General features: G+C 40.9%; 1 protein-coding gene across 1 annotated transcript in view; it reads left to right on the top strand.

Moving 5' to 3' along the window:
- Positions 1-24,831, top strand: part of PKHD1 (PKHD1 ciliary IPT domain containing fibrocystin/polyductin) — a 245,592-nt gene that overhangs the window by 143,851 nt on the left and 76,910 nt on the right. Inside the window, exons 52-58 of the mRNA XM_058419697.1 lie at positions 6,644-6,781; positions 14,474-14,587; positions 15,218-15,305; positions 18,143-18,297; positions 20,108-20,260; positions 20,620-21,498; positions 22,824-22,986. Of these exons, the coding sequence (XP_058275680.1) occupies positions 6,644-6,781; positions 14,474-14,587; positions 15,218-15,305; positions 18,143-18,297; positions 20,108-20,260; positions 20,620-21,498; positions 22,824-22,986 (1,690 nt within the window). The remainder of the gene's footprint in view (positions 1-6,643; positions 6,782-14,473; positions 14,588-15,217; positions 15,306-18,142; positions 18,298-20,107; positions 20,261-20,619; positions 21,499-22,823; positions 22,987-24,831) is intronic.

Here is a 24,831-nt window from a genome sequence, read left to right as displayed (position 1 = left end):
GCCTAGGGAGGTGGTGGTGTCCCCACCCCTGGAGGTGTCCAAGAAAGGTGAGGACGTGGCACTCAGTGCTCTGGTCTGGGTGACAAATTGGGGATCAGTAGGAGATTGGACTCAGTGGTCTTGGAGGTCTTTTCCAGCCCTAATGATCCTGTGATTCTGTGATAACAAGTCCACCAGTATCAGCTCATGACTATACGTCCTGGTTTGGAAAGACAGGTGTCAGCTGAGGAGGGCAGGAGCCTCCCTTGGAATGGAGAATGTAACCCCCCTCTCCCTGAATTATTATTATTTTGAAATTAAGGGGCTCTCAGGCAAAGAGAAGGGAATAGGAATAACAGTTCTTTACTAGGAAAATTAAAATAAAAATGTAGTAGTAAAAAAAAAAACCAAAACCCCCCCCAAAAAACAAACAACAACAACAAAAAAAAAACCCCAAAAAACCCCCAAAAAACAAAAACCAAAAACCCCCCCACAAAACCCACAAAACCCAAAAAACCAAAACAATAAAGAAAACACTGACACAGTCAGAATATGGCCCGACACCTTGGTCAGGGTGTTGGTAGCAGTCCAATTAAGTCCTCCTGGAGTGAGAGATATGTTTCTGTTGCAGCAGAGATGTTCCTGTAGAAGGGTGTAGTTTTCCTCTGAAGGTCCAGTGGTGGTGAGATGGGTCCGGTCTCCCTCTGGGAATGCAGTGCAAACAGGCTGTCCTGGTGTTCTGAATCTTAGGTTTTATCCAGGTAGGAATGCTGGGCTCCTCCCTCTGTGTTGAGCATCTCCCAATGGGATGATGTAGTTGTATCAGCCATGCAGTGAGCCTCGATGGCCCATTAACAGCAGATATTCCCCTGGAGGGAGGATGGGTCTTGGTAGAGATAAAGGACACTGCCCCACCTGGTTTTAACAGATGGTAGTAGAATACATTTGATGACATCTTGCATTGCAACCTAAGACACTGTAAAAAGACCAGAACATTCCAGTCTTCACCATCATGTGTCAGATGCAGATATGAGGAGGCACAGAGGTAAATCACAACTTACACAGAAACAGAAGATAACAAATAAATAAATAAATAAATAAGTCTGGCTGAGGTCTTGGAGTTCTGTCTTTTAGGTCAGAGTAGAAGATGAAGGATGAGTTTGTGATGCATGATGAATAAAATTCCTCTGTGTTTCCTGCAAAGGTGAGGGGCTGGAGCACATCCAGAGAAAGGGAATTGTGCTGGGGAAGGGTCTATATCACACTCTGAGACACAGGGTGGGATTCTTGGGGCTGTTCTCTGCAGGGCCAGGAGCTGAACTCAGTGATCCTTGTGACTCCCTTCCAACCCAGGTTATTCCATGATTCTGTGGTTCTATAAAAATCTCTTCACTCCCATTGCCAGAGTAAATGTGTGTGTTGGTTTATGTGCAGAAACTGTTCTCTCCAGTGCCATTCTGGAATCTTCCTTTGATTTTCTTCCTGAGAAGACAAACACAAACAAAGGCTGTCTACCACACCATCTATTTTGTTGCATGTTTGCCTTTTCCTCTCTATATATTATTTCTGCTTTCCCTCTTTATTCCTTCTGGTTTGGAGGTGTTGAGGCACTCACTGGTATTGGAATCAACAGAGTACAGGGTCTGAAATTGAAGTCATGGTCATCACCAGGGTGATAAGGGAACTGGATTTGTTGCTTAAATTAGGCAAGAGGAATTTTCTGTCCATTTCTCATGCTTTGCTTTGCTGCCACAAGTGTTTGAGTTTCCTCTTTAAAGGAAATCAGTCCCTTGCTTGAGGAAAATCCAAAATCTAAAATGAAATCAACAATTTTAAAATGTATCTTTAATTGTAGCATTTTATGGATGTTTCTGTTCCCATTTCCTCTGGCTTGTGCAGACCCTGCTAAACTCAGAATGACTCCAGATCGCTTCAAAAAAGTGAGAGTTTGTTCTCAAGAGAACAAATATTCTACAAACCACCCAAACTTTTTGCTGCTATGCACACAAAAATAAGGTTTTTGTGATTCACTCCTGCCAAGACGCGGCTGTATCTTACTTTTTACTGTCTTCTGGTTACTTAAAATTCTCTTCTGGGAGCCATCTACAATGATTTTCTTGGTTGAAAGCCAAGACATGAGCTTGCTTCTGGTATGCTGTGCATCACTGGCTTAGTCCTTTCAGCCCCCAAAGACAGTTTTAGAGTCATAAAAACAAATCATAGATGCTTAGTGCTCATTTCTAATGTGAGGGAGTAAAGGGAAAGACTTTAGTCTGACACTGTTGAAATCTTTAACTGAATGTGGATTCCTAGAGTTCACTGGAGAACAGGGGCACTGCCTAAATTTACCTATTGAAGGCTTCAATTTGCCTATTTAACAAAATAAGCAGAATTACAACATTAGGGCTACCTCATGGGCTGGTCTCAGTAAGGTTTGAAAAGGTAGAAAATGCCTCTATTAGCAAAATATACACATTAGATACCAGGCTTTTGTGTTCATGTTTGGTGTCTGCTTGACATCCAGAGATTTGGCAAGCTTGGAAATTGGTGTTGTGTACTAAGTTCTTTCTTTTTTTGCCCTATTTGACTTCACAGACTTAGTACAAGGATGACTTTCACTTGCAACAAAGGTGGGTGCCTCATGTAAAAGTGACTTTTAGTGTTGGTGTGTTGCTACAATTCCCATCAGTGTCTGTCTTCCCAGTGGATCTGAGTCTCTTCCAGTCTGATCTGAAAATCCTCAGCTCAGGCTGCTGGAACTTGTGCTTTTATCTCTGGAGGTTCATCCTCCAGAGCCACAGCCATCCCACAAGGCCCTCTCACATGCATCAGGCTTCAGCAGCCACGCCACCTTGGAAAACAAGCTGGAGGAGTTTAGTCATGCCATTCCAGCAGCCAGCAGTGGCATTAGCTTCCCAAAGCCCTGGGATTTTCAGGGCTTTGGTTTATGGTTTTTACTGTGACACACTCCTGATGCAGTGTGCTCTGGGTGGAAGGAGAATGTGTTATAATTCCAAGCAAAGGAATGCTGTTTTGAAGGGTATTGATACGATATCATGTAGCCTCTGGCAATTTCTATCTTCCTTTTTTTTTTTTTTTTTTTTTCCTTCTCTCCAGTGGTGGAATTCACTCTGTTCTTCATTTTCTGATTTTGATTTTCTTTGAAGTTTTTCTGTTTGAAGAGATGAATGCTGGAGTACTGTATCCCATATAATAGCTCCTCTGTTGTGCCTGATTTCCATTCAGTGGCATGCTATGGTGTTTTACACAGCAGTGAGGCTGATCAAAGGCATTTTGTGTCATTGCTGGAATCATTAGTGACTTCTCAGTATTGTACATCTGAACATTAAGACTCTAGCATACCTGTGAGCTTTTTGTCTGAAGAAAATATGTACAATGAAATATTGCCCTGTTTTCAAGCTCAAACTATGGTTTGCTGAAAGTGGTTTCTTGCCATTATATGAATGTTTTCATGGTGGGAAAACAGCTCCAGTTTGTCTTTTTCTGAAGGTAAATCCTTTGAGCTCAGTGACCTAAAGTTTATTATTTTAACTGCTATGTCATATCTCCCTCTATGAGGTAAATGAGTGTATTCTGTAAGAAGGTTGCCTTTGAATCTGTTTGCTTTCCTCCTCAAATGTGGAAAGACTTCTTTTCCCCTCAAAGGAGTGTTCTGTTGTTTCTACAGAGCAACATTTCACCCTCTGAGGGCTTCACACCCGAAGCATCACACCCCAGAGTGTTGTCCTTTTAAACTGAGAAAACTCCGTTTGCAGAGATATCTCTGAGTGGGGGGATTTCTCACTCCTGTGTTTCAAGGCTCACACTCATGATGCTACAGTTACAGAGCAGTCAGCATTTCCTCTATAAAACATTTTTTAGAAAGATGTCTAGCTCAGCAAAAAATCTCTGTTCTAGACTGAAATATGACATATAAATGGCATGCCTGGGAGCGCTGCTTCTTTTCCTTGTAAAAATGTTTCAGCCTGTGTCTGATGAATATACTTATGGCCTTTGTCAACTGCAGCTTTTTGCCACATTCTTGAGCTGTGATTTCACAAGCTAGATTCCCCTTCTGTCTGAGAGAGACCATTTTAACAACATATCCCCCCTGATTCTCCTCTCTGTTTCATATCCTCACATCCTGAGCCTTCCCTTCACAGCTCTGCAGGGGACTGTCCCTGTCCTGTAAAGAGATTATAGACAGGAGTCTCTTCATGCCTATAAAAATATATTAAGTACTAGCACCATAAGATTTAGGGGGGAAAAAAATGCACTTGCTCCTTAGAAACATACTTCATCTGAATGGTGTGAAAATTCTGCATGCTTGAAAGATGTTTCAGCCCAAAGATGCAGGGAATTTGTTTTGGGATGAGGGGTTCAGGTTAACCATGGCCTGCTGCTGTGCTTGGTGTAGTCCTTGAGAACAGATGTCCTGGGCTTTCAGGGTGCTGATGGCCAGAGAGAAAGGATGAAAAGACAGAGGGGGAAAGGAAGAGGTGGGATAATTGATTCACAGGGATAATGGCAGGAATATGTAGGTAGGAGACAAAGAAGTCTGTAAGCAGAGCCAGAACTCCAAGCATGAAAACAGAATCTGAAATAAAATGTTCCTTTCCCTTGAGGCTGTGACACTTCAGGGTTGCAAAACCAAGGAATAAAAAACTAGAAAATGCTACTATTAAAGACAGCCTACTAATATCTTCTTTCAGTCCACTTCTGAGTGTACCTCATCTAGGTTTCCACAGAATCATATTGATTTTGTTTCCTGCAAACAGGGCTTGGAAATCTTCTTAAACCTGTGTGCTAAATAGTTTGAGCCAGTCCCTGATTACATGATTTTTGGCAAGAACTTTCCCTGTCATACCCATGGTGTGGTCATTTGTGTTCCCATCCAAAGGAATTGCCAATGTCCACGGGCAGAAGTGAAACTGTTGAGTAGCTGAACCACTTCCCAAGACACTTCATGCTTCTGATATTCCACACAAAACCAATTTCAACTGTGCCATTCTCACCACTCTGTTAAAATCAACCAGAAAAATATATGTGTTCCCTAATCTCTCCTGTTTTCTAGATCTATACCTTGCAATAAATGCTTATGAGAACGAGAGCCACAAAAAATCTCTATGTAGGGTAGGGCTGTCATTATGTTGAAGACTTTTTTCTCAGCAATCTTTTTGTGAAAGCAATTATTAGATCATATTATTGAGCCCTTTGCTAGGGAAACACCTCTCTTTTCCATCTTTCAGGAGCACCCACTGACTGAGAGATGCACCATAATGTTACTCTTGTCAATAATGAAAGGGGATGGAAATCACAGTTTCAGGGCCTGAGCTGTTTTCCAGTGCAATCAACTGAGAAGCTCTTAGTGACATCCAAGAGCATCAGATGGGCCCTGAGGGTGGAATTCACCTCTATGCAGCGAGCTACCTCTAAATGATCCACCTCTTGCATCCTTGCCCATGTCCTACTTGGAACACTTAAAAGGCATTTTAAAGGTTCCCAGGCTGCAGACTTGCAGCTTTAGGAAGCAGCAGTGATGTTGTCATTGTGCTCAAGCCACAACAGTTTCCACTCTGTTCTGAAATATAAAAATATCCCCCTTGCTTTTTCCTTACGGATCTGAGGGAATGGTGCTTTGCCCTGGTCATTGTTAACTGATTTTTAGAGGGGAATATGCATGCAGAATGGAGGAACTCATGGTGGACCTGGAGATGATATCAGAGTTTTTTCCAACCTTAGCGATTCTGTGGTTCTATGAGCTGTGGCTTCCTGAAGGCTGTGTTTGTGTAAGCAGTTTTCCTCCTGGATGGTGGGGAAGAGGTAGATTTTCATATACTAAACCTGGGAGAGCAAAACCAAAATGAAAAGAGGGAAAAGTCGTGACAGAGAGTGAGTAGAGGTAGTTCATGGTGTGTGGCTGCAGTTTGTCACCCTGACCACTGTTGTTGGTAGTGTGGGGACTTGCAGACCCTTTGCACCATGATGCACCTCGGTGATGCTATTGGATATTTTTCCATTTCCTTCAATCCTAGAATCCCAGAAAGGTTTGTACTTGAAGGGACCTTAAAGCTCATCCTGTTCCAACCTCCTCCCATGGGCATGGATACCTTCCACTATCCCAAGTTGCTCCAAGCCCTGTCCAGCCTGGCCTTGGACACTTCCAGGGATGAAGCATTTTGTCATTCTTGTTCACTTCCAAAGAACTCTCTTGTCCTCTTCAATTCCATGAGGCAAAAATGGGAAAGATGGGAAGAGGCTATTTACAGGGGCCTGGAGTGACACGACAAGGGCTAATGGCTTCAAACTGAAAAAGAGTAGGTTTACATTAGATATGAGGAAGAAATTTTTCCGTGAGGGGGTGGTGAGGCCCTGGCACAGGTTGCCCAGAGAAGCTGCGACTGCAACCCTGGAAGTGTCCAAGAAGGAGATGGACTTAGAGAAACGTGGGATAGTGGAAGATGTCCCTGTCTATGGTAGGAGGTTGGAACAAGAAGTTTAAGGCCCCTTTCAACCCAGGCCATTCCATGATTCTATGAAAACCAATCTGAAAAATGCAAAGCTTGAGCCAAGCTGGCAATCTTCACCAGCTCATCACAATTTTTTGACAGGTGGTGTTGCATGGCTGCCATTGTCCTAAACAAGCCTCTACTTTGTTTCCCAGACAGGACCATCCTGGTGGATGTGGCTCTTCCCCCTCTGAGAGGACTCTACATCCTGGGGACCCTCGAGTTCCAGAGCAACTCCAGCAATGTCCTGAGTGCAGCCTGTGTCGTGGTGCTGGGGGGCGTGCTGAGAGTGGGTGAGTGAACAGCTGATCTTTGGGATGCCTTTGGGTTTATTTCTGCTCTTGATAGGAAAAAAAAAATCCTGTGGAGAACAACTTAGAGTGTCACCATTAACATGCTGTCCAACCTAATGCCCCTGGCTATCTGGAAATCTGCCATTTGGACACCCAGAATCTGTGTGAAGCACGATGATTATCCACTGGAGCTAATTACCTATTCCTTAAATAGCAGCGGGTTACAAATACTGCAATCTGTACCTCACTCCTGGTTTCACTAGGGCAGAGATTTTACCTGATGTGTGTAAAAGTCCTCCCTGCTTCCTGTGGGGTTGCTTTATGAGAGAAATTCCTCAGGGCAGGATCTGCCCTAGTGTTCAGGCAATGCCTGGTGCCTATGGGCATTAATTGGACACTCTTTGTGACACAGAAATATTTAAAGCCAATGTAAGCAGAGTCATGGAGAATTTCCTTAATACCTGGAAATCCTGCTGTGGTATGAAACAGATGGATTCAGCACACTTGCTCCTCTCATCCCTCTGTACAGATGAGCACCAGGACCACAGGAAGGTACCACCTTGCCCTTACTTCCAGCTGTCTCACAGTCCCCAAAGTCACCCGGGCTGTTCCACGTTATTTACAACAGACAGGATTGGTGTTTTTCCACTCTGAAGTAATTACTCACATAATTCCCTTTAAATATCAAGGTTTCTAAAGCCAGGCATTATATTTACTTACAGGAATCCTTAGGACGCTGGGATCACATTGTTGATCATTGCTTGACCTTTCTCAAGATTGGTTTCATGAACTTTAAAAAGAGAATTTGTTTGTGTAATCACCTCCTGAGGAAGTCTGCTTCAATATTTGTTTGTTGTTAATCTCAAGGGACTGTTTAGTTAATATAGTACTGGCTAAAAAAGTTATTTTGCTGTCTTGTGTTTTTCTTTCAAAAAAGAGGTTGGAAAGCTTAATCTGGGAGGTTAAAAGATATATATACTTAAAAGAATGTCAGTCATTTCTTACTTAGACTCCTTTGCACTTTAAATATGATTTCATATTGGTTTTAAGAAAAAGCATGTGTTCATTGCTAAAAACACTTATTAAAAAAACATTGAGGCACTTTGCTGCACAAACTCCCCTCCAGCACATCTGTGAGTAGTAATGATATTAAAAACCAAACAGGTATTTGCAGCTGTTGAGCCTCAGTCTGGCATCTCCTGGAGAGCTGTCCTTGTTTCAGCTGAGGTGGTGGGTGGGTAGAGACTCTGCAGGTTCCCACATCTCACCCTGGCTTCTCTGTCTGCATCTAGAGCTGGGAGTGCCTGTTTTTTTCCTCCCTTCCCCTTTTTCCTCCCATGTGTTCGAGGCCTTACGGTAACGTCTTGGAGCCCATCTGTCCAATCCTGCCTGTTCCATGCCTGAAGGAAGGGTTTTGAAGCCCATCTGTCCGACTCCACCACACCCTAAAGAAATCCTGACACAAAACAGATAATGAGACAGTTTAGTAAACAGATTTAATAGATGTGGACATCAGCGTTCAGCATTGCCTGAGCTGGATCTCAGGTTGGCATCATGTGAGCCAAATCCCCAGGTCCTGCCTATTGTGTGATTTCTCCATGCCCTGTTTTCAGCATAGCAATCAGCCCATGCTGTTCTTTCTAATCCTGTGGCCTCAGACAAAGACTTTATGGTAAAGCTAGAGTATTTTGTTTCCTTAATCTGGAGAACAATGATTTAAAAATTCATCCTATTTGGGTTTAGTGTCCTCCAGAACACTTATTCTCTGCATAGAAAAAACAAAGCCAGAAGGTTAAATCAAGACTATAAATGCATAGGAACTAAATGATGATGGGAAATATGTAACAAAGGAGAAAAAAAAAAAAAAAAAAAAAAAGTGTAAAATTGGAGTTTAGTAACCATAACAAGAACCTAATTAATTTTATTGAAACAATAATTTACAGGCAATTTGGGATGAGAAAATAGCAATGGTTGGGAAATCAGAATTTTTGGAACACCCTTGACTATGCAGGGTCAATCATCACTTTTCTCTTTAATGTATGGTCACAGTCCATGTGAATTATGATCCCTGGAAGATGTAAGATTATTTAAGATCCATGAAGAACTCTGTCAGAACCCTTGGAAAACCCAAAGGAAAATGTGTGGGTCTACCCCCACAGGAATTTCTCTGGCTGCTCCTAGCCCTTCCGTGGATCTAGGAATATTTTCTGATTATTTCTACTTTCATAGTCCTGCCTCTAAGATAAGGAGTTTCTCTTTTCCACTTTATCCTTCAGTCTTCTATTTGATGGTGATGTTTGCAATAGAATTTTAGTTACACTATTTATTTCTATTTCTCTGCACTGTGACACTGTAAAAATTAACTATTTTTTCCAGCTTATAAAGGGAGAGTTTAAGATTCAGAGAGACTGCAAAATGCTAAATATCATTAGCACATCTGTGTCAGAACAAGATAAGAAATGTTGAGTTCAAGATCTCACAGTTGTTTTTCCATTCTCAGCTAGGATGAATTTCATTTTAACCCACAAGCATTAAAACTCAGATGATATGTGCAGAAAGTGCCCTGTTCCACTGCTGAACAAAGCCCTCAGCTCCCAATAAAGCTGAAGAAAATGCTGAAGTTCACTTGGCACACATTGATCCGTTGGACTCATCCTGAACTAAACTGCACTCAGCTGCTCTTTGCTGGCAGGCTGCTCTTGCATTTTATACTAGAGCTCGCCAAGTAATTATCCAGATAGGATTTATCTTTTTAGTTTCAACTTGTCACATTCTTTCCTTCGCATATCTCCTGATGGCTGCTTGTCAGTCTTGTCACTCATTGGAGGCAAGAAGCCTAAGGTCATCATTAGCTCGTGGCTTGATTGTCTGGAGAGGGAACCTCAGACAATTCTAATGCCTCGCATCTTGCTTGTGGTAAAAACTCTAATGCATTTACTCCCTTTCTTTTCCAGGAAGAACCCCCACACTGACTTGTCAAAGGGTAAATCAGTGTATTTCATTAAATGGCCATGTGTTAGCAGTAAATAGAGAACAATAATTAAGGTACCAGTGAGTTTCACCAATTTGCTGTATTTTCCAACTTCTCCAGCACCTCTGTTGTGTGGGTCCCATCTTTAGCTGTGGGCTGAGTCCCACTCTGCAGTCACGTCATCCCTGCACACCTGTCCAACCTGTATGAAGAAGGCACTCTGTTGGTGTAACAAGATGTATTTTCATTCCAGATTGCAGAAAAACAGTGGTTCAAGAAGTTCACTGGACTATTTGCATTCCTTTCAATGAACCCCTCAGCCTCAGATTTGGCTTTTAGCCCTCCTGAGCCACTCAGCTGCTTTTAACTGATTGTACATGTAGGGTAGTGATTTGGTTCACATGGTCAAGACACTCAAATTTGGGTGTAATGTGGACATCAGTACATGAGCTGCAGTTCCAGCAGGGATTTATCCAGCATAACCAGTGGAGCCCCTTCAGTCCGTGGGACTGGTTGATACAGGTATTCAGAAAAAAATCTACTTTAAGAAACCTGAATGTAGGTTTATGATCCTCCTGGGAAACCAGGTACAATTGCCTAATTATAAGGATTTTCTTTCATTCTGAGCACTCTCAGGTGTCTCTACCTTCAACTTCTGCCGGAAAATCCCACCCTTCAGTCATTGAACCCTGAGTTGTATCTGCCAGCCTCCAGAGAGTATTTGGAGGACACTGGGACTCTCAGACCCCATCCTATGTGTCTCACCACTTTTTCCTTATTCATCCTTCACTTCTGACTGTTGGTTCCTACTCCAAAGCTGTGGAGATGCGGAGCTGAGGGCTTCTGAAACCTTCTGTACATTTGGCAGAAAGAGGCAACCAAGTGAGGTCTCCTTGTTTGGCTGCTTTTCCAGGCTGCTTTCCAGAGCACAGCCTGAACCTCTGAAGGAAGCTCCAGAAGAAGAATCAACAGTAGGTGCTGTCCAGCTGTGTGTTGACCATGAGTAAAAGCTCCTCAGACTCTCTGGTGACAATACGACACAGTTTTCAAAATAGCTGGGCACTTCAAGTCCGAGAAGTTTTGGATTCAGGAAACAGAGATAGAGGAGATGGTCCCAGCAATATACTCAGCAAAGTCTGTTTTGCCAGGTGAAGGGAGGAGATCTTATCTCAGAGATTTTGTTGCTCTTATATGCAACAGCTGTTGCAGAGCGTCATGTTGTGGGGGGGAAAAAAAAAAAAAAAAAAAAAGACAAGGCTAGAAGGAAGGAAACACCCTCTATTCTAGGAAAGAATTGAATGGGTTTTGCTATGGCACAGCAAAACCTGAAACAATACAGCAAAAATCTGTCAGGAAGAACATCTGGAACAGAACTGAAACAAGAAAACAATGGAAAATGCTTTTAAAACTCAACAAACTAGATCCAGACCACAGTCCAGAATAAACTAAAATCTGCATAGAATAAAAACATCTCTGTATCTATTCTCCTTTTTGTTGCCTCCTTTTTAATCATAGTAGGTTTTCCCCTCTCCAGGGGTTAGACCTGATGAAGAATTATGAACCAGCTGAAATCATTGTGCTAACAGATCAGTGTTACAATCTCAGCATTTGGATCTCACACTTCTTCAGGACAATGTGTTATCAGTGATGAATTTATTAAACACCTCAGTTTGTTTATTAACAAAGGATTATCATAGATGGTTGGGGGTTTTTGCGCTGTGTTTTGTGATTGGAGGAACAGTGTTTGAGGGAGCCCTGCCTCTGTCTTAGTGTTTCCTGACCTTTGCTCACATCTCACCAGACATTTCCACCAGCTTTTGGTAATTTCCAGATTGCAAGTATCTTTTTTCCTGGTTCTCTGCCAGCATCACATTATTATTTTATTTTATGATCAATCATGTTGCTCATCAAATTGTCAGGTCTTCCAGCTGGAGGAGGAGCAGGAAAGGGGATCCATTTAGTCTTGTCTCATGCAGGATGGGGAATTGGGCAGTTTGGTGTGATCTTATGTAGGACTTGCTCATCACAAAAAAGTGGGACAGGAAACCTCAAGTTTTCACAAACTAAGTCCAAAGAAGGACACTTAAAGCCCAGATCCTTCACTTACATATTGCAGAAACCATGATTCCTGTTGTTTATGGCAAGTTGCTGTATCCAACAAAATTGCTTATTACAACAGCCCTGATTTCATAGCCATTTACTTCAAAAGGTTCTGAAACTTACCCAGCCCTTGTGATTTGTGTGAATCAACTATTTTGGATTCCCCTTATGATTAAGCTGAGGTACTCTTCCCTATCTTGATTCTCATGGGACATTCTGCTGGAATCTATTTAGACTTAGCCAAAGTATCTATCTGAGACCTTACTCAGCTTTTCCCGTTGTTTTTCATTCTTATCCATTCATTCCCAAAGAGATTCTTACCTTTTCAAGACCTCTCGCCTTATTATTTTCGATATGAAGGAATCACAGAATGGGTAAAGTTGGAAGGGATTGCTGAAGGTCATCTAATCCAACCAACCTGCTCAAGCAGGGTCCCCTAGAGCATTATTCACTTTTTTCCCCAATTCTTAGCTTCAAAATTCCTGCTGACTTTCCTAGACCATCCCTGTAGCTGTGTCAGTTTATCTGCTTCCTTTCAATATCTTCACAAAAGTTTGGATGCCTAATAAAACACTGAATTCCACAGGGTTTGCAGGACCGGACCTGGATGAGTCCACATCCCCATGCTAGTCACTCAGGGTCTAAATTAGCGTGTGCCACGTTACTGCTGTACTTGTGTAGTTGTTTAATCACAAAGTTTTGTGCTACTAAGCCAAGTGCCTTGGAGAAGCCAATTATCCGATATCAAAGCTATTATCTTTATCAACTAGACCTGTAATCTCATTATGAGATGATAACAAGGAAGTTTCACAGGACCTTTTTTTTCCTACAAAAGCAGGTTGATTGGCATTAATTATATCATGCACCTTTAATGATTTATTAATTGTGTTCAGAGTTGGACATTCCATTTTTATTTATTTTTCCCCTAGAATCAGTGTCAAGTTGACAGGCCTGTAATTACCTGGGGCTCCTACTTTTATCTTTGTTTGAAATATTGGCACAATATTAGCTTTCTTCAAGGGCTCTCAGACATCGTGAGTGATCCCAAAATTATTGAAGAGTCCACCTTAAGAGTCCAATGTTTCATGGAAAACTCTCTGCTATGAAAGCACTTGCATTCAAGTTACTGAAATCCATTTATTTAAACCCATGGAAGTATTAAACCTATTTTTCTTCTAAATATTCTCAAAAGAAGAAGAATTTTTCTACTGATTGATGACTCCTGTGTTCTTTTATGTCATTTACCAATTACAGTTTTCCAGCCACTGAAGAATTTCTGTGGACATTATCTTCCCTTTTTTATTTTATTTATTTTCCATTATAAATAGTTTTATTATTTGTTTCTCACTCTGACTGTATATTTATTTGTGTAGTTTGACTTTTTTTTTTTTTTAACAAGGGTAACATTTCTTAATATGTTGTGCTTTTTTGGACTAAAATTAATGATTTTTAGCTAAATGTAGATGTAATTCTTTTAAGGGAGGGAGAACTTCCAGTTCACCCTATAGAATCTCCATTTCCAATCCTTTGTAAGTGATTGTTAAGTCTGAAAGCCTACTTAAAAATGATTCTAAAACTGAGCTGAGAATTGGATATATGAGATGGTTTTAATTGACTTAACTAGAGTAGTAAATGCTTCGTAACCAGGAGTAAAAAATATGGGAAATTGAGAAAGCATATTTGGATGCAACCTAATTCCTGATTTTCCTCTGTTCAGACCACAGTTATGGGAGTTTAAATATGGAAATCAAAGCTGGTTTGGGTGGACTACGGACACTAAAAGATAATGCCCTCCATATCCCCAGAGAATATACGAGCTCACTGGTGTGAGATATGTTAGACTGGGAACATGCAAGTCTCGTACTCTTTGCCTTTTACCCATTAAAATGCTGTACAGAAAATTTAAATATCCTCAGCTATCAGTCAGATGCTGGTGGGGAACAATGAATTGTTTTATTGATTTCACTTGAATAAAAAAAGCCTCTTACAACAAAGTGTTTCTTTAGGATACAAAATCGGCTCTTTTCCAAACTAGTAATTTTTAAATATTAAAAGAACATGACAGGCCAGCTAATTTTGTACAGACACATATATATATTTTAGTTCTACATCTGCTGCAGTTTTCTGTTGCATAATTGATTTAATCTCTAATTTTAAAGGAACGCTGAACTCCTTTACTGGACTCCGCATGCATTTCTCCAGGGCAAAAACTGTACTACTTTTTCCTCCTTAGTATCTGTTTAGTGCTGGGCCATTTTCCTCTGAAACTGTAAACTACCCTAAAAGAAATGAAGGCAAAGTTGGAATACAGTGTACTGTGCAGACTTACCACCATTGCACACACCAGAACTTCTTGGGCACTTTCTTCTTACCCACTTTTTTTTCCTTAATCTTTCCATTTTTCCCATCCTTGTTGCACAATTACCCTGGAACTAGTGAAATTGTGAAGGAGCAAAAAGGCAAAAACTAGTTGAGAAAAGAAATACTAATTCAGCCATTTAGATATTTCTTTAAAATCAGATTCACACATACTTCCCCACTAGTTTCCCCCCTATTTTCAGCATCACAGAAGCCATGGATACTTTTGAGGTGGGTTTGATGTTGTTTTTTCTTTACTGCAGGTTCTTCCCAACATCCCCTAGAAAGGGATTTAAAGCTGCTGTTCCTTCTTCGGGCATCTGAAGGGATTCACTGTGATCGTCTGGAGGATATAAATGTCCACCCAGGGAGTATTGGTATGAAACATGAATTCCACTTTTCACAAGAAACTAATTTTTGGTAATATCCAAATCTACCACTGTTGAGACTGTTACAATGTTGTACAGATAAATCTCAAACAGAAGTACACATATTTTAGAGCTAACCTTTAATCTTCTGGGACATATCATCTACATGAAAAGTTTATGTATTTTGAATTTGTTCTCTGGTTTCGGATCCCTTTTCCAGAGGGGAAAAAATAAAGTTCATTGTCCAGAAAGATTAATAATAGTTGCATAATATTTATATCTTTCATTCTTGGAGTTTTTACCTAAAGTGCTTACTTAGATTTTTTTTTTTTTTTTTTTATGGTAGATGTTGTCTGCAATTCCTTCAATTCTAATTTGTGTGGTAAAATCTAATTCTGTGGTAAAATCCCCTCTCTTGCCTGTACAAGTCATTTTACTTTACCAAGGATTTATTGCTCCTTCACTTTGTATTTTGAGTGGAGGCTTTGTGCTGTTCTTACACTTCTCATAAAATATAGAAACATACTTTAATAAATATAAAGATTTCCATATATTTAGTTATTGCTTCAGTTCTTCTCAAGCCTCTTTTCCCCTTAACCTTTGAAATACTCCTTCTCTTCTTTCTTTTTTTTCCCCTAGGAGTTTATGGACAGGTGCAAATTTATAGTGCTTATCCTAAGATGCCTTGGACACATCTGGGAACTAATGTTGCTCCTGGCAATGAAAGGTGGTATTTTGCCCAAATATGCTTTCAAATATTAAATTTTGCCTCCTGTTCTTATGACTTGTATTTCATATTCCCGTGAGTTGCATTATTCTTTTCCTTTGTGATGAGCTCTCTTTGAATTCTGTCCAGACAGAAAAAAACCCCAAACCTAGGTAACAGAAATTGCACCTTGATGGGGAAGATGATGGTCTTTAAGGTCCCTTCCAATCCAGATTAATTTTAATTCTAATTCTAAAGAAATCTAAATTCTAAGGGTGAATCCTTCCTTCCTTCCTTCCTTCCTTCCTTCCTTCCTTCCTTCCTTCCTTCCTTCCTTCCTTCCTTCCTTCCTTCCTTCCTTCCTTCCTTCCTTCCTTCCTTCCTTCCTTCCTTCCTTCCTTCCTTCCTTCCTTCCTTCCTTCCTTCCTTCCTTCCTTCCTTCCTTCCTTCCTTCCTTCCTTCCTTCCTTCCTTCCTTCCTTCCTTCCTTCCTTCCTTCCTTCCTTCCTTCCTTCCTTCCTTCCTTCCTTCCTTCCTTCCTTCCTTCCTTCCTTCCTTCCTTCCTTCCTTCCTTCCTTCCTTCCTTCCTTCCTTCCTTCCTTCCTTCCTTCCTTCCTTCCTTCCTATCCTTCCTTCCTTCCTTCCTTCCTTCCTTCCTTCCTTCCTTCCTTCCTTCCTTCCTTCCTTCCTTCCTTCCTTCCTTCCATCCTTCCTTCCTTCCTTCCTTCCTTCCTTCCTTCCTTCCTTCCTTCCTTCCTTCCTTCCTTCCTCCCTCCCTCCCTCCCTCCCTCCCTCCATTTCCTGCTTCCCTCCTTTTTCTCCCTTTTAGCCAGACCTAACAAAGCCTCATTGGAAGAATTCCCATCAGGGTAGAAGTGTCAGCATTTAGGGGAAGGATAATTTGGGAAATGGTTTTAAAGATGAGCAGTGGAAGCACGAAGACCTCACCAGCAGGGCTCATTTGTTGTGAGCTCTCTCGGAGTTGTGTGTGAGCTCCCTCAGAGAGTAGATTAATTGTTTAGGAATTGCTGTGTAGCTGATCCTGATCCAAACCCTGCAACTTTAGAATCACCCTGTGGAAATTCTTCTCCTTCCCTGACTAGAGATGGGAGGTCAGAGTAAGCAGATTCTTGACTGAAGCACGCCAGTTAAACACTTGGATGAAATGGATCCAGGCTAGATCTGGGTTGCTGCCCAGATATTTTATATGAAATATCGTGAGGTGTTAACATATACAAGTGTTTGGATTTAATGCATGCACATTAAATGCAGCATTGAGTTGTTGCAGTTGTTAAAATAAAGGAAAAAACAAAACAAAACAAAAACTAAAAACCCAAACAAACAGCAACAACAACAACAAAACTCCAAACCCTATTTTTTATTAAAAGTCTACGAATAGCGAGCTAAGAGTTAATGTGGTTGGATACAGGAAATAGGTAAATCAGTGCTGGAATATGAAAGCTGAAGGAAAATGAAAGCCGAAGGAAGTAGATTTTATGGAAGAAGAGGTGCTGCTTTATATCTTTTCCCAATATGGATCAGGTCATAAGTTCAGGAAAGACTTTCCTGCTAATTCAGAAGATAAGCAGTGATTCCTCAAAAAAAAAAAAAAAAAAAAAAAAAACAACCACCACCAAAGTAATACATTTTTTGGTGGATTTCTCTACTGAATATTCACAAGTGTTGTATACTCTCAGTTCTCATCTGGAACCTACTAATCTTTGAAAAATATTAGGGAAAGAGACTCTGGAAAACCTTGACAACATCCCTTATGGAATGTCCTTTAAGAATGTTCTTTCTCTCTACACTTCTGTCGCTCTAGAGTGCATGTGAGGCATTGTCTGAATTCACTCAGTGAATTTTTTCTCAATAATTCTCTGAGGATTTTAGATCATTACCTGGCCAGCAGCAGTCACCCTGTAACAGGACAAGGTGTTTATCAAATAGAGATAAAAAGTGATCATTTTGCTGCCACTAAATGCTTTTGTTTTCCTTATGTGAAGTTAAAAATCCCCTGAACTATTAACACAACTTAGACTGTAAAAGGGGATCTTCAGCTGAAGATTAAAACAGATAAATACAGGGCTCTGCAATGTTCAGTAGCCAGCAGAGTTTTAAGTGCTGGTGCCTAGAGGGTGTTCAGTTACCCAGAGCAGGATTCAGGTTCTTAAACACACGGTTTTGTCCCATTGGAGGTGTCTTTGGGCTCATACGAGATGCTTTTGGGCTCCCTCCATTGCTTGCACATTTGTCTCCAGGAACGCTCTAGGAAGCAGTCCTGCCACATCTGCCGGCCGATGTTTTAGATACCCTGGGATAGCAAGAGGTGGAATCAGTTTAGGGAATCAAATCCTGCTCCAAGTGCCCAATTCAGAGAACTGAATTGCCTTCCACCCGCTGCTGACGGCACCAACAAGCTCTAGTGGAAGCTTAGATGACAAGTGCAGACAGCCACACGACCCTGCACGTGGTTGTTGTCTAAATCCAAATCTATCTTTCAGCTCTGTAGAATGCTCCTGGCACCAAAAATGGCCTGATATGTCTTTTGGAGGCAAAATGAGCTCTGAAATGTGGTACTGGAACTGTATATGTTGTTAATCAATGGTGTGAAATAGATGCTTCAGGATTAATTTCCTCCTACATATTTCAGACATCTGTTTTTGCAGAAAGCCTTAAAGGGGCTTCTCCTACAGCATAGCCTGTGGAGTTTTTTTCTTTTTTCTTTCTTTTTTTTTTTTTTTTTTTTTTTTTTTTTTTTTTTTTTAGATCTCCCTGAGCAAAACTGTTCATTTTTAATGAAATTTGTGAGCCTAACTCTTGTTAGTGTAGTGACATTAAGTTTGTATCATGGTGTTACAGGATTTTTGTTGAGGATGAAGTAGATTGGGATCAAGGTGGGGATATTGTGATCAGCTCTTCCTCCTATGAAGCCCACCAAGCTGAAGTAGTTACACTTAAAGAAGTCCATGGTCGTAATATAAGAATTCATGAACATCTTCTGCACAGGCACATTGGTAAGGAATTTTTCTTTCCTTTTTTTGAGAGTTTTCTTCTGAGGTATTGACTTTCCATTTTATATCTCAACAGGATCAATTCTACTTTTTTCTGGTATCTTCATTTCTTTCCCCATACACTTTTTTTAGCTTGCTGATTCTAACATGAATTTCTGTGAATAAGATCAATTCAGTGCTGAATTGTTTGGGAAAACTTTCTGTTGTTTCAAGTTGAGCTGGTTCACAGAGAAAGAAAATTTTTCTTTTTTAAACGAAAAAAGGAAATGCAGGATTTTAGGCCCTTTGCACAATTTTTATGGTATGTCAAAAACCTGGAAGATAATTGAACCCCACCCTTTTTTCAAATTACAAAATAATTATATTCATAAAGTTAAAGCACAAACTTTTATCAATTCCATGGCATGAAAATAATGTAATTATAATCTAATATCTAAATAAACATAAAATTTATATATATATGTCTATTTTCTATGTCGATTGCATGGGATCTATATTTTTGTGGGAAAAGGGATGCTTTTATATCAGCCTGTAAAGTAAATTTATTACCATCAATTTAACAAAAGCAATAGGATTTTATTAACAGGTCAATTTCTGAACCTTCAAACTGAGGATTTTTCTTGTGCATATCAATATTTTTAAAATTTGATCTTTATTCCAGCCAGTAGGCACATAATTTAGTGTAATGGATAAAAAAAATCCAGAAATATAATGTTTTAAATGGTGAATGTTTAAATGTCTGAGCCAGTAATCAAAACTTCACTTGGAACTGAAATTCTGTTCTGCAATTATCCACAGTATTAATCAACAGTAGCCTCTACGGCACGGTATTTTATGAAAATTGCATTTTTCAAACAAAATGTGCAGTTCAAAGCTTAGCACATTTAGACTTCCTTTCCAGTAGTTTATGCATTTTAAGCCTTTCTTTTTAGCTGATGTCGATATAATAAATGTATTATGAGGGGAAATCACTGCTTACCCCCTGAGTAATGCAGCAGATAGATACAGCTGAAAAAAAAGGACTGATGGGACAATTAAGGGGTAAATACTGAGTTTCACCTTGGCAAATGTAGATATCTGCAGTAAATGTTCACCCATGAGCCAGTCACTTTCATCTCCCTTGATAATTAAAGCAGAAAAATACATACAATACATACTTCTCACTTGTATTTTTTCTGCCCCTAAAGCAGGTATATAAAACACACAACAAATTGCACTTGAGATTTGCCTATTGCTCTCCATCATGCATAAAACCAGTTTGGATAACTAAATCACATCTGAATATGTCTAAAGTCACCTGAGATTAATCCAAGCTAGACAGCTGCATAAACTTGAGCAAAAGTCTCCTTCAGGAAGGCTTTGAAAAAAGGGTTTTAAAATGCTTTTAGAAAACACACACAAGCAAAAGTCTGAAGCAAAGAGTGTTTTGGCATTGACATTAGTCTGATCCTGAGGAAAATTCATGGAGATCAACTCTGCAGAGTGCTGGAGTAACTCCAGCACGCAGAGCTTGGAAAAAATGAAGTGTGAACCTGTTCATTGCTTTGGCACCTGCATACCTCAGGGGAAAGGTTTAGCACCTTCTTGTTCTAAAAGCGAGAGATCTTGGTAAAATATAACTGCACAGTGAATATTTGATGGGCAGGTGGCCTTTCTGCTTTTGTGTTGATGCATGCAGATTGTGCTGGAGGTGAAACACACCTGAATGTCAGCGCCAATTCTGCAGAGGAGCTGTCAGGATTTATGTCCCTCAAAGCACTGGTTTATAGGTATGATAGACACTTATCACATTTGTTTTCCTGGAACTCCCCAGGGCATGCCCATGACACAGAGGACGGCAGACGCATCCCTTTGGCCGCGGAGGTTGGGCTCCTCACGCGGAATGTGCGGATCCAGTCGGATGTGCCTTGTGCTGGGAGGATGCTGGTGGGACACTTCACAGGCTCCAGCGGGATGGAGTTTGAAGGTAGTTGAGACTCACCTGTCCTCATCAGGCACCTTTCTTGGGCCGGTTTTGCCCAAGAAAGAGGTGCAGCAATGTGTGTATCCATTCACATGTGCTATGAAAGTCAGAACAAACTGACTGTCAGCAAGTATGAAAAATTAACACCACTAAAAAATCATAAATATGGAGGATTTTTCAGGAGGGGCTGCTCTGTGTTTTGTAACATTTTACTATGACCTTGTATATATTTATAAACAAATACCCATCACTACAATACACTGACAAAGTGCCTGCTGTTATATGTCTGTTGTTAACATGGTTTTCCTTACCTGTTCTTATGTAATATATGCTTTTATTTCACTACAGTTTTCTCATTGCAGGTGCTCTTCAACTCTTAAATGTTCAATTTTTGAACTTTGGGCCTCCGCAGCTTTCTGCCATTGAATTCAGGAATGTATCCCAGGAGTGTTCAGTGGTGTCATCCAGCATTAGTGGCAGCTGCGGAGCCGGCATTAAAGCAGTCCAGAGCAGTGGGACCTTGTTGCACGATAACGTGGTGTTCAACACCACCGGACCTGGCATTGATTTGGAAGGGAAAAATCATTCTCTCCTCAGGAGCCTTGTTATTCTGAGCCGGCAGCCAGCAGGTTCATTGGACTGGGTTGCCGGCATCACGGTGAACCTGGCCACCGATGTCTCCCTTTGTGGCAATGCTGTGGCAGGATCAGAGAGAATTGGCTTCCATATCAGGGGCCAAGAATGCTTGCCAGATGGAGAATATTGCAGTGAAAATGTGGCCCATTCGAGTCTCCATGGGATTCACCTGTACCAGGAAGATGGATTTCAGACCTGCACTAGAATCACAGGCTTTCTGTCCTATAAGAATTACGACTATGGTGTCATGCTCCACCTTGGAGGCAGTGTTATCATGGAAAACATGGTTCTGGTGGACAACACCGTGGGACTCCTGGCAGTGGTGCACTGTTTCTATGCTGAGCAATGCTACATGGGGAAAACATTCATAGAGCTCAAAAACTCCATCATTGTAGCAACAAGCTCGACTTTTGACTGCCTTAGAGACAGGATCAAGCCTCACTCAGCTGATCCAACAGCCCAGGACCGACCCCCACACTGCCCTCTAAGAGGCCGTGTTGGGATTTTATGGCCCACATTTACCACTGCTCACAGCCAAAGGCCAGAGGATCCCTGGCACAAAACTGGGCATTGTCCAAAAGCCCTGGGAATCATGAAGCTGAAAGGTTGGTCTTCTGTCTCCGCTGGCCAGACTGTTCTGTCACTGTTTTTCTTCACTATTTCCATTTTTCCAATTGAAGTTGCCGTCTCCCACAAATGGACACGTTGGAGAAATCAGAGCCTCAGTGAAATTGATAACAAATTTTTTCTACAACTTTGTAGAGTTTAATTTAAAAAAAAGATAGTATTTGATATTTTTCACTTCCTGAATTCACTGCAGGATGATTGTTGTCCCTGGAAGCTGTGGCTGCCCCACCCCTGGAGGTGTTCAGGGTTGGGTTGGATAGGGCTTGGAACAACCTGGGATACTGGGAGGTCCCTGCCCACAGCAGATGGTTGGAATGAGATGAGCTTTAAGGTCCCTTCCAATCCAAACCATTCTTGGATTCTATGATTTCATGATAATTATGTCCCATGATAATGTATAGATTCTACCTCACACATACCTTTTGTGTTACTTTTCCAATTGATTCATCTCTCTGACCCGCAGTTACCTCCACCTAAATAAAATACCAAATCTGAGAAGTGAATATCACCCTTTGGATAGAATTGTCACAGAACATAGGAACTACAACTCAAAGAAGCAGTTATGACCTTTATTGGTATAAGAGATTGCACAAGAGGAATAAAGTCTGTTATGTACCCTGGATCTTTGTTTCAAATGAATTTTTCAGTCTCCAGAGCAGTATTTGCATATAGCAGAACACTGATAGCTGGTTGCAGTGGCGGGATCTAAATACCTCCCTGCTTTTCATGGCTTTATCCCTCACTGCTACTTACTTTTGCAAGAAAATTCATTATCCCCTTTTTACTGAATAATAAGAGAGATAGAGAAAGAAAAATAGACTTGCACAGAGTCTCCAAAGAAAAAAAAATCATAGCAAAATAAGGACTTTGGAGCTGTGCAAGAGTTGAGTGCCACAGCCAAGTATATGTCATCACACCCTGCTTGTATTAATCTCTAGCAAGTAGAAAAAGCATCCAAGGCAGGTTGTTATTTAATTGGTTCTCTCTTAATCAAATAAAAATGCATTAAATACTTTTGCTTTTCTTTTTTTTCTTTCTCAGTTGCAATTTCTTTGATTTCATTTCCTATGGTCATGACTTTGTTTGTGTCAACATAGGATATAACTTGGTTATAGAGTATTCTAAAGCCACATGGAGATCTACAAGAAATGCTATTAGTCTGATTTTAAAATAATTTGTACAGATATATATGGGAGAAAATTAACATGGAAAAAATCACAGAAAAAAACCAACTTTCTTATCTCTAGTTATGACACTCTTTTAAGCACTTTTCCTTGCTTGATCTTCTCTTAATCCCTGGCAGAAGTCACCTTTACTGGTTTTACAAAGAGCTGCTACAGTGAAGACAGGGATGTCTGTATCATGTCAAATGCTGATCATTTAGGCATCATGCCTCTCATCACGGCAGAGACATCAAGGATGTTACACGTCAATGAGAAGGACAAGTTCTACTTTCATCCAACAAGGTAAAATTATTCATCCTGAACTATCTTTTTTCAAAAAAAACCCACAAAACCCAAAAAAACCCCCAAAAAACAAACAAACCAACCCCCCCAACACCCCCCCCCCAAAAAAAAAAAAAAACAAAACAAAAAAAACAAAACCCAAAACAAACACCCACAAAAAACCCCAAACACCTACAGCTTTGGAATGACCCTCCCCTCATCTCTGCTCTTGTACTGCTCCTGTCTGACAAAAATGAACAAGCTACAACATCAAAAAAACATGCACAAAACCCCTCAAATACAGAAAAAAAAAAAAAAAGGAAAAAAAACAAAACACCACCCCCCCCCCCCCCCCCCCCCAATTTAGTTAAGGGTAATCTTTTATAATTTGAGTTTTGAATTCTATCAAGGTGCATCTCTGGACCAATCCTCCTGGATTTCTCCTTTTCCTGACATTTGTGTAGCAAAACAAGCTTAATCTATCCCATTTCTTAAACCCCCATCCTAAGCATCCCTGACTTTTCAGCCTCAGGCTTCAGAAAATGTCAGGACCTCCAGGAAAAAACCCTGAGACAGGGAATGTCCTTTTGGCCAGGGAAGCGTGGCTTGATTTGTGCCTGCAAGATCACATCAGAAATGTTGATCAGTACAAGGCAGGCTGTGAGATGTCAAATGATTGCCAGAGCTGCTCCTGCCCAGGGAGAATATCATCTGTGAGTGTTGGGGAGGGAGGGGAGAACTTCATCTGTAACCTTAAGTCACTGCTGGTTGCAGTGGTTTAGACATACCACATCCAATGGAAACCACATGCCTATTTATTTATTGCAGTCACTGAACACAATGCAGAGGCTATGTCAGGAAAGCCTTGAAGTAGCAAAAAAATCTCCAGCATGGACTCTGCTTGCCAGTCAAAAATAATTGGAGGTGTCCCACACTGCTATGTTTAGAGCCCCTCCAGCCTTCTGCCAGAATTTCTTATTTTATTCTATATTTTTGCTTTTTGCTCTGGGCATTAGTTTGCGTGTAGATTTCTGAGCCCTGTCCAGCTTGTCAGCTCCTATTATGTTTCACTCCTGTATCCATCCCACAACATTCTGCTGGTAGTGAGCTGCTGAATACCCAGTGCAAGTGCTGGTGGTTTACAAATGTGAGGAATGCACATGGATTACTGGATGCTTCCTTGGGAGGCTGCTGAGCCTTTGAGGGTAGCTGCATCCCCCACTGTTCCTCATGCAATATCTGCATGCATTTATTTAATGTTTAATATTTAATCCACCTTTGCAGCTGCTGAGCTTGATCCAAGTTGTGTCTGCATTGTTCTGCTTCAGCATCCTGAAGGGATATCTTGATGGATATGTCCTGTCAAAGAGAAGATGAGCATTGCCTTGGAGCAAGAGGGGAAATAGAAACACCAGGGAATAGAGCAATTCTGTGAATCGCCTTGCTTGTCTAATTGGTAAACCTAACCAGCAGAAATGTTGGATCTGCTGAGAGATGGTTGAGAACTAAACAGTCAGGATCAGAGGAGTCTTTGTTCTTCATCTCTTTTGAGCTGGGCTGACTGGAGGAATTGGTGTTTTTGTTCCTCTGCCCTTACTGCAAATCTCTGCCTTTGCCTGTTTGCCCCATTCGAGGTACCAGCAATCACGGTTTCCCAGCCTGAGACTAAAAAATTCTCCATTTTCTTCAAGGTTTAATGTGATTCCATGCAGCAATCTGAAAATGTCTCCATGGACTTCACTGGAGTCTTTTTATTGTATTGAGTTCTACCATGAGTGTGAGATGCTCAGTTCACCAGTTCCTTTAAACAGTGTTGAACATTTAGTCAATCTGCAATTTAAGGCAATTCAGCTCACTACACATCCC

Source organism: Hirundo rustica, chromosome 3 (assembly GCF_015227805.2).
Source record: "Hirundo rustica isolate bHirRus1 chromosome 3, bHirRus1.pri.v3, whole genome shotgun sequence".
Lineage (NCBI taxonomy): Eukaryota > Metazoa > Chordata > Aves > Passeriformes > Hirundinidae > Hirundo > Hirundo rustica.
This window is presented reverse-complemented; position numbering and strand designations above follow the sequence as displayed.